Raw genomic sequence first — 11,330 nt, 5'->3', positions numbered from 1 at the left:
GGCCATGCAATAATTACGAGCCAAAATCACTTATAATTTGAGATTATCTCAATAGAATTAAAGTCGAAAAACAACTAAAACAAAGTCAATATCAAAGATACTTTTAAGAAATAAATTAAATTACAGAAAAACTTACTAAAATAAAGAATACTACATACCTCAAATGATTATATATATATATGATCGTATTATGTTTATTCTTGGCAAATAGTCTCATTCAACTATGATTGAACATTCTCACTATATTTATTACCCGATGATCTAAATCCAACTTTCATTGAATCATGTATTATATATAAAATATGTATGTATATTCAAAGCTCGCGTTAGATTCATGGATATTTATTGATATTATATTATAGCAATAAAACGTTCTAGATATAGTATATATTTCATCGAGCTGCGCTAAGTTTCGTCAAAAGGGACCGAATACTAAATAAACATCAATACGGCATCGTATATCTTCACGGGTGGGCCTTAAATTTACATAAGAATAATTTAAATCGAGAAGCTGGACTTTGTCAGTAAGTCCAGATCAAAAGGTCACACACGAGACTTTGCAATTTATGGAATCGTTCTTCGTGTTGATAGATCTTTCATATGTTAGTCATGGTCTGAGATTCCGTATTATTTATAATACATAAATATATTGATGAATATATAATATAGTCGAAATAATGCATATCAATCATAAATATTTTTTCATTTTATCGAGGAGTCTAGATCAACATTTCATTAAATATTAAGCGCCAATTGTACTTAATTATTTAATGAATTATTAAAATATTTAATTTTTGCTATGAAGAAGGATTAGATTCGAATGTAATCCATCTTCATTGTTGCGTCCGTAGATACTAATCGCATTCGTCTACCACATTCCATTATGGAACAAATACGCTTGACAAATACTCACCAGCACCCTAATCTCGCATATGAGAATCTTTTTTTTTCATTATATTATACCTCAATGTGTATGCTTTTTTGTAATATTGTACTACGTTGCTGCTAAGGGATTACACACCCGCAGCGTATCATTTTTGAGTGTCTACCCCTGAAAGGAATAATTTGTCATGCATGTCTATGAATATAAATGAGACAGATATATGCTATTGTTAATATCACATATAGCATATCAATTCATTACTTTAAATTTATATATATATAGAATCACAAATATTTATTAAATTGAATTTTTATGTTAATCTATATCACCAATTTGGTGATGTATTACGTGTCGTTGATGATTTTATGGAGGGTCTGAAGTCTTCAATTAAATCCGGTGACTTTTCTTAGCTTTCAAATTAAAATTCTGTCTAAAAATATTGATGAGCTTGTTGCTGACTAAAGCTACAATATTAACGAATAATGATCTCAACATAAGCCAATATGTATATATATCATATATAGCAGTTTATTATTAACGTTGTATATGTTCTACATAGTAAATTTAAAATGTATATTTCTAAAGTATTTCACTTAAACAAAATCAAAAAAAAATTGTCCCTATGTATTGGTAAGCTTGAATTTATATTTATTTCAGCACTAGCTCGTTTTTTCAACACCCAAAGCGCGCAATTTTCTACAGTCTACAAAATTCATAAAAAATAGTATTGATAATTATTATCATTCTTCATAAAGTAAATAAATCATTTAATTACTTTATAAAACAATAACAAGTTAATAAGTAAAAACTGATCTTCTTTCACTTATTTTTTGTAAAATTATAATTTAAGCAACCTTCCATTGGTTTGAAAGGTAGTTTTAAATTCACCACATTTTGTATGATCATTGAAACCAATTTATTGTCCTGAATAACCCCACAATTTCTTTGCCAAATTTTCTTCCCAGACTCTTTGTCGCATACACACTGTTCCATGGTTCGCATTTTTTTTTTAAATTAAATATAAAAACGGTTTTTAGATTAAGTTTTTATGTTGAATTAATTCCTTATAATACAATTAGCTTGAATTTAGTATTAAATGACCCTCGCTCAATCTTCATCTTCTCTATGTATTTTTTTATAATTTTTAAAAACAATTATTTGTTGTTTATTATTAAGCTTGATGTAGATTCAACTCTTTATTTTCATTTTAATAAAATATTATTAAGACCCTCAACCCTTTAACAAAAAAAAATATATACAAATTTTACAAGAAGATAAGAATGCCTGAGTTGAAAAAATTCTAATATGCTTTAAATTAAACATGTATAGGCGCATTTTTGTATGTAAGAAAGCACTCTATGCATAGCGAAATTCAAATTAAAACAAGAAATTGGCTATGCCTCGCAATATGAGATTCCTCGCGATACGTTTAAAATGGAAAGGACGAGAGAGATCTTAATATTTATTTAATGCATACCTTGACCTTTAAACCCTCACCCATGTACAAATGTACCCATGAGCATACATATGTAGGTTCCAAGATTTGAAAAGCGACGCGAGCGAAAGGTTACATTGTATTATTCACGCGAAGACAACTGTTTATGTTTATTTCGCAAAACGCACATTCTATTGTAGGACATAAACGTACATATGTACATAAGTTATATAATATTAAATTTGTCGAAAATTACGCGCGATAAAACGCGACGCGGAAAAAATGATAAAAACCTAGGTGGAAGCGTAAAAAGCTCGACGGCGCGGAAAATGTATTTTTATAGGACCGTCGTCTCGTCGCGAAAATATGTGAAATAAAATTGCAATGTGACGGATTTATTGTCGGAACGTGCGAAGACCGATTTTTAAACTTTTGCATTTGTGGTAAGCTTTCAAAGCTTAGGGTACGCGAAAGCTTCTTCGCCGATTTCATGCTACAAGTGGCAATTGGGTAATAAATTCCAACACATTACATAAAATGTTATAAAATTACCTACGTAACATAAAATTCAATAAAATAAATTCATATTCATAATATATTTTAGTACCAATGATTTATTATCGCTTGATCATTGATGATATTTTCATTCAATTATTTTTATCTTCCAGTATACATATACAGGTGTTTAAGATATGACATTGAATTGATTATGAGATAAACATTTGTGTCTCTTCAAATAAATTTATATTCCAAAGAGTGACTTAATTTATGGCTTAATAATTGTTTTGGTACACTGTTAATCGAAGCTGCTTTAAATAAAAAAGTGCAACGCTAGTAATCAAAATTTTCTGGAAATAAACATATTTTTGACTTTAAATGTGCTTGTGCTATATACATATATTACAGAAAATATAATACCATTGCAGATTATTGTGTTTTTGTATCTTTACTTAACATATTTCTCATTTTATATAATATACCTATTTTTCTACCATTTTTTAAAATATGCATTTACAATGATCCTTAAAATTTAATGTTTTATCTACAATTGCTCCAAAATATTTTACCTTATTAAATATTTCTATAATAGAGTTATATATTACTATTTTTATATTGTTTTCTAAAATATCTTTATAATTAATAAACATATTTTTTTTTAATCGTATATCTATTATATTTAATTCATTATTTAGGTTATCTACAATTTCTTTAACGTTATCAAAAATTCAATAAATTAAAGCACAAACAGATCTATTTTACATTTTTTATATGATTATTATATCAATAATATATAATATAAACAACAATGGTCCTTATGGCATTTATAATTGATATTCTGCGGTTACAATACGTCTAATCGTAAGCAAAACTGCAGTGTTTGGTCAACAGAAGACCCTACAAATGCATTCAATTAAAGCTGCAGTTTTTGACAATTTTTTAACACACAGCGTGATGTGGCCCGAATTTATTATTTAAGCATGGCGAACAATATCTGTGGCCGCAATAAATATTTATATCTAAAAAATAAGTGGTTTCAATGAGATACGCACATGCCACACAGCTTAAAAAACTATAGCACTGGACGCCACTACATGCGGTTTAAAGCCACTATTTTTTGTGAAGTTACTTCTAATCAAAGATTTGTGCTAACAATCTGTATTTATTTCGTATGGGTGTCTTTCTCTTTTTGCCTCGAATATCGTCTTTTTTTGTCTGTCTTTGCCCTTCATCCGAAGGGAAAAATTGTCGCATATTAGCGTTTAATGTCATATTTTGATTAAAAATAAATAAATTTCTGATATAGTATTTATAGAATGGTTCTCTTTTTATTTTTTATTAATCTCTATATTAAATCTAAAATAACAAAACTTTCAAAACCCACAATGACTAATGAACAAACTCCGTCTTGTGTATCCCGTTCGATTCCCACAAAAAATATGTAAAACACGATCTAGATTTAGAACTCTCGGCACCCTTTGATTGTTGACCAAGTCGCGACTGAAATTCATTAAAGGCATGCTTGACATTTGTCTTGCGATTTTTGCGTGGGCATTAAGGGCCATTTCTTAACTAGACGTTATAAATTGGCGCCGGTTTCGCGCGAGCGATTCTCAACCATTTTATTTCAGTATTTTGAATGACTCGCACATGGTGTGTCTGGTGAATTAGTTCTTTGATCTCAAAAAGGGCGAACTTATTTCGACTTCGATCAAATTCAACGCTAACCAGCGCTGAGACGAAAATAATAATATTATTGTTTTCTGAAACAGCAACAGGTGGCATGGATGCGACATTCGAACTTCTGAAGTCTGTTTGTTTAGATAAGTCGACCGTAAAGTTTACATGAATTATTTCTGATGTACCAGTTTTCTGAATGAGTCATTGAATAGATAATTGTGAGATATTACTTCCTTTGCGGCAAACATTCATTGTCCCCGAACAATGGCGGAAGATTGGGTGAAATTGTTACTTGAAACTATTAACGTTTGTTACGCATTTTGATAATGATACTACGAAGTGATTATAAATGTATAATGTGTTACGCTGGTATGGTTTGATATATATTTTGATTGATGTTTTATATTCAAATCAATGTATATATTTTTTAAAACCATAACAAAAATAATGCAAATGAAATTCAGGCGAGCCCCTAAAGGCATAGGCCAAAGATTGTCATATACTGAATAGCAATGAATTTTCTTACCCTTGTACAAAAACTGATGTTTTATATTGTCATTTTATTTATATTTTATGAACACGTTGATTTAGGTCTAAATATACAACAGTTCATAATAAATATATTACATAAACTAGAGTTTATATTTTGCTGCCCGTTTTCGAGTTTTTTGCTACGGCTTAACATTAAAATAAATAAATATTAGGTTATTACTAAACTATTCTAAAACCTCTCGCTGCGTGACCAATTACTTATATGTTATATATGTTTATTAATAAATATAATTTACATGTAAAGCGTATAAAAAATATTGCAAAAAATAAAACTATTATATTTAATAAAATCGGGGCATGTTATTTGACGAAAATAGCATTCATAAAGATATCAAGGAAAATAACATTAAAAATTGCATGACTCAATGAAGAGTAAAATTCTCAGTTTATGAATAAAAAATGGTGGACTCAATCCGTCTGCGTATTTTTAGCTCCCATCTAAGCTGAATATTGAGCTTTCTAGATGCATTTTGACCCTTAAACGATTTTGCTTTGAAACCCGCATTAGAATTTTACTAAATGCCAATACACTAGACAAGATCTGGCTTTAACAGCGATGGTGAACTTTATTTTGCAATAGGTCAGATTCGATTTAAAAATTCTATAATTACTAGTAGGGTCAAATATTTTGGCTAAGTAGTTTTATAATAAATTTGTATATAATTTTTATGTGTAAAAAAAAATTACAATATTTCCTGAAAAGAAATCTTAATTCACTAAAATTGTTGAACGAATCATTAAAAAACGTATATAAATATGTATATATTCAGAACTACTAGAAGGCGGCTGTAAAATATTTCAGCGTTGTCTGCGAGTGAGTCTTTGAAATTGGAGTCTTCGCTGGCATGTCGAGTTGTATTATAGTCGGCTGTGTTGCCTGTAGAGTCTGCGTCTCACACATATGCCCAAATGTCTCATTTTTTATAATGCTGGTTCGAGTGGTTTTCTGGTGAATTGCAAAATAAATTGTTTGCGAGCTAATCGCATCGCTTCTTTGACATGCCCACAAAATGTATTTACGCATTTAAAAAAACGGTCTAGATGGTCTCTCTGGCGATCAGTTACCAAAGGCAGAATAAAAATAGACTAATTAACGACCCAAACTATACTGTCTGGTTGATGGCCCAAAATCATTAATATCCCTGGCGCCTCATGGAGGGAGGTGGTTTCTCGGAAAACCTTTTGCTTGATTTAATTTGAATACGCCAACACTTGTAATTTTTCCTAGGAAGTCCGTATCGCGATTTTATTTTTCTCGAAAAGTAGTTCCGAGAAACCTCGTTATCACATTTGTCCTAGCAATGGTCGTCACGTATTTTAAAACAAAAAATATAAAATAATTTTTCAAACTGTTTCGATTGCCAAAATCCAAAAAAAATTGGAAAAGTCTTTGTCCCAAAACTTGCGTTAATTTACTGTGACCAAAATGATCATCCATCAACAAGGAAACAAGACAATAGCTTAAAGGATGCAACCACACAAAAGCCCTCGTTACGACCACATAAATAACACTGTTTTGTTCTTACTGTAAATATTCTCCGTCATTGAGAGAATATTTCTTTGTTGTGAAACGGTCACTGATATAATAAATCACCTGATTCACAAGATTCCTGTTGCGATGCAATATGACCTTGGACAATACCCATCAAGTGAGCGTCGCTTTCTAAAGGCGTATACCTATTTAGCCGTTCTAAAAGGTGACTGGAGCGATTGGCTGGATGATCACTGCATAATTGTGATTGCTCAGCAAGCTTTGCAGCCCTCGATACTTAAGTCTGAACTCTGATGAGCAGAAGGCAGTTACCATCAGCCACTTGAAAACACCAACAGACGCCCATCGCCCACGAACAACATATGATCATGGACTCACACATCCCGCCGCCAGCTTCTCCACCACCGCTCGGATAATTTACTGTCGTTGTCACCACACCAATCAAAACTCTAAGGATCGTCCACTGATATCATCCTTCCGCTAGCTTATCCACCACCGCTCGGAGAAAACATCTCGCCATTTATCGTCTGTCGCAACACATGTAAATAAAATGTAATAAAACTTCAACTAGATTCCCCCCTGAGTCTTACTGACTACGAAATCACACCCTTAAGGTTCTCAAACTTAAAAACGTATCGAAACTGTCAATTAATTAATGCAATATTTTGATTCTCATCACAAAAAGTGACTGCATATATTATTAAAATGACTTAATATTTTTATTTTTTATAATAGAACCAAAAACAATTATTTCAGTTATTACAAAAAAATTAAGCCTATCGATACTTTTCTCTATTAAATAATTCAGCGAAAATAGAAGGTATATTTATTGCTTTCACTATCACATAAAATTCATTTAAAGTAATTCCTATCAAAATTCTAATTAAATTTAAATACCGATAATAATGGATAACAATAATGAAAAACATTTAAATATTTTATTATTTATTATCAATCTACAATAATATTTAATAATATGATGATTAAAAAATACAAATACTATAATTCTAAATCTAATTTGTTTTTATGCATATATTATAATAATATTTAATATTTTTTTAAAACTATCTATTATATAATAATTATAAAATATATTAAAATAGGATTTAAGAGTCAAATAAATCTTATAATATAATCAACGGAATGAATTTCGTATCTTACAAATCGTTTATCGTACATTTTTGATACATCATTATTATAAATATATTTATACTATATACATTTATCATAAATAAAAAAATAGATAGCCACCACCCTATCATATCACAGCTAAAAATAAAGTAACTAAAGCTGCTGCTTATGTTATTGATTATTTGATATATTTTTTCATTTATAATTAGTTTACATGTTTATTTATATTTAACAATGTACATATTTAATACAACAAAAAAAAAAACGAAATTACATTTCATGGCTTAAATTTATACTTTTTCTTTTATTAAAAATCGACAGATCACCGTTAATACTGTATCAATGGAAAAATCATCTCGTGAGGTACTCAAATTATTTTGCAATCGCAGAAAAAATCGCACATATGCTATATAAGCCTTGTTTTCATCCGTCGAGCGATAAATAAAAAAATCGATTGATTCGGAAAAGCATCGCCTTGAAAATATATTATCAAAAGACTCACTAATTGAAATATTCCTTCATGCTAAGTCTCAAAGATAATATTGTGTATAATGCACGAGATTCGCGTAGGAGCTTTTCTCGCAGTTGCAATGAAATACATTTTAGACCATTTTTCTGCAAGAGGATTTCCAGTGGATTTCCAAGTACTTCTTAGACCGGCGGCGCTACCCTATACAATATTTATGTCCGGGATTTGCTTTTATGGCTTTGGCCATTATAGAATTTTATCGTACAATGCACCGAGATCGCTGTTTTCAGGGGGTTAAATGACCGGTTTAAGTTACCGCAGCGAGATACAAAGCTTTCCATTTGGTCGAAAATAAATTATTCCCATCCCGTCGAATCCTCTTTGGTTAATTATGTTTTAGTAAGCTTCGAAGGCGGAAAAGCTCGTCGTCAGTTTCGAGTCATCATGCCATTTATCATGATATTTGCGAGAGCATTACGCCTTTTTCGCCAGGCTCCCATGCCTTGGCAGTGGTATTGTAATTGTTGGCACCATTGCTTTGTACGTGCGCTGTCTTCAGCCTGTAAAATATGTTTTATTACTATTTTTCATTGAATACACCTATAAGAATTTGAATATGCAATAGCTTTAACTTCTGTATTAAATGAAATTCATATTTTTAATAATCATAAGGCGCAAAAGAAATAAGTTTAATTATATTATAAATATATAAAATATTTACTAACCTTGAATATATAAGTGTCTTTGGAAACTATCTCTTGAAGTTCAAAGTAGTCATCCCAGTCGTTTTCAGCGGCAACGACGCATCGGTCCAAATAAAGAGGCTCCCTGAGGAGAGCAGCTCTTCCACCCTTATCCCTAGCAAGCACCAAACTCGCCTCCCTCACCCCAGTGTTTCTTGGAAAGCACGGCCCTCTAGTATCGCACGGTTTATACGACGAAGTTGGCTGAAAATAATATTTTCCATATATTTTAATTATCAATATATACAACGTACGCAGGGATAATAAATAAATTAATTAAATTCTCGCGTGCATTTATGGAACCGTATCTGCGAGATACAATTCAAACTTTTCACAATGCCGTCGACAATCTGGTTGGCTTTTATTAAAATTAAAATAATTAAAACCGCCCCCTAAAAAGAGACGTTCTTGCTATTATTAACACTCGTTCTGACGGAAGAATCGAGACGAAAATTCGTATCGCTTGTAATTTTTCCCCTGCCATACTACCTAGACGGGATCTCAAAGGATTTAATTATATAAAACGACGACGGGAAAGAGGACAATAACTGAAACTTGGATTGAATTAATTCGTTTTAATACCGCATAAATATGGAGTGTAAACAACAATATTTTGTTCGTTAACTTTGATTCGATTCGATCTATAAATTATGTAGAAAATATTTTTATAAAATATTTTTAACTAGTTTTTATTTTATTTTTTATTGAATATATTTTTTTAATTGTATCAGATGTCATTTTATTATTGCACATAAATTATAAAACAATTAAACTGTGTATAAATATGATCAAATCTAATAATATGTCAAATTTTAGCTGTATTCTATAATTTTTTTTGTACTAAGTCCTCGTTTTTTGTGAATTAAAGTTTAATATTTTTTAACACATTACAAGCTTATTTTTACGTTTTACGTTAACTTTCAAAGTAAAAAATAAAAATTTATATTTTCTTAATGGATATAATATATCGTTGTTTTCTTTGCAATATTATAAATTTAATTCCCATATAAATTTATTGTTCAAAATAGGAAATTAAAGTAGGGAAATGGACGAATAAAATAAAATAATTGGTTCGGTGTTTCTGGATTTTAAAAGGGCATTTGAATACATAAAAAAAACAGATAGTTTAGATTTTTATATAATATATAGTTTTAAAAATAGTTTTAAAATAGTTTAAATTATAGCTGCTATATAAAAAATTGTAGTTTTCAATATAATTTAAATAGTATGTAAAATGAAGGTATCGTATGGAGTACCACACGGTTTTAAATTAGGTCAAATATTGTTTCGTTTTGTATAAGTTAATTATCAGTTAATTACCATCATTTAGTAAAATATTTGAAAAAATATCCTCATGTGCTTAAAAAATCCTCAAGCGCTCAAAAAATCTTAAAATTAATAATAAAATTATTAATTAAAATAATAATAAATAATAGGAGGCTTCGTAATTCGTAAAGACCTGCATCTTTCACGGATGCAGATATTTACGAATATAAATACTTGAAGAAACTTTAGGGGATCAATTTCCAGGAGATCAATTGTCAGGGGACGACATATCAATGGTTCCAAATCTTCAGTTAAATGTACTTAATTATTGGGTTTCTTCTTATATTTTTTTACTTAAATTGTAAAATATACTTTTATTTTTTTGTGTAACATTAATTTCATATAAAATATAATTGAAATAAAAAATTATTTTTTTTGTATTATAAGTCTGAAATTTTAATTTAAAAAACCTAAATGACCAGACTTTTTAGTGAGTCACCTGTTATATTTCTTGACGCATCAGTATCTCTTTCTAAAAATGAATATTAAATACTTGGTTTACTGATAAACGAAGCGAACGATAAAAAAATAATATTAAAAATAATTCGATTATTAGAAAACATAATTAACAAGTGACTCACCGGTGAGTCGCCGGCGTTTAAGTTGTTAATAAAATGCCCCTTTAGAAAATATGCAGTCACTATTATAAGTCAATATGTATAATATATTGCATACCTAACTTTTCAAAGGCGCAAAGTTTATTTGTAAGCTTTTATTATTAATTATCTTTATTTTTTATCTATTTAATTATATGCACAGTTTGTATCCTTTCAAAATCACGACTGATTCACATTCACCAGCAATTTGCATACCTCCTACGCGCTTTTTGCTAAAACTCGTGTTACATTTACCCTCTGACATTCACGCTTCTCGTCTACTTCACGCTCGATCTTTGCTAAATCATCCATTTATGATTAAACTTTCACCAAAATGACAAACTCAAAGTTAATTACTTTTCCATTGGTCACCAGCAGAGCGTTGATCGGCGTCAGTTTGATGGTCCTTCCTTTCCTCCAGTTGTTGTCGTTCGGTTGAGTGAACAGTAGTTTGCCTTCCATTGCGAATCTAAACACACAATATATTTATAATAAATATTGCTATTGCACTGGTTATGATTAGAT

At 30.0% G+C, this 11,330-nt stretch overlaps 1 protein-coding gene across 2 annotated transcripts in view; it reads right to left on the bottom strand.

Moving 5' to 3' along the window:
- Nucleotides 1–7,967: 7,967 nt before the first annotated feature.
- The window catches only part of RhoGEF64C (Rho guanine nucleotide exchange factor at 64C), a 169,653-nt gene continuing 166,290 nt past the window's right edge, over nucleotides 7,968–11,330 (bottom strand). For both annotated transcript variants that reach the window (XM_088195518.1, XM_088195519.1), the window contains 3 exons: nucleotides 11,163–11,274; nucleotides 8,866–9,087; nucleotides 7,968–8,700 (listed from right to left, as the gene is read on the bottom strand). In XM_088195518.1, coding sequence (XP_088051644.1) covers nucleotides 8,569–8,700; nucleotides 8,866–9,087; nucleotides 11,163–11,274 — 466 coding nt within the window. In that variant the 3' untranslated portion in view covers nucleotides 7,968–8,568. The remainder of the gene's footprint in view (nucleotides 8,701–8,865; nucleotides 9,088–11,162; nucleotides 11,275–11,330) is intronic.

This window comes from Plectrocnemia conspersa, unplaced genomic scaffold (genome assembly GCF_051122295.1).
Source record: "Plectrocnemia conspersa isolate PC_06_02 unplaced genomic scaffold, ASM5112229v1 ptg000010l, whole genome shotgun sequence".
NCBI lineage: Eukaryota > Metazoa > Arthropoda > Insecta > Trichoptera > Polycentropodidae > Plectrocnemia > Plectrocnemia conspersa.
The sequence above is the reverse complement of the archived record's forward strand: the minus strand, read 5'-3'. Positions and strand labels throughout refer to the sequence as shown.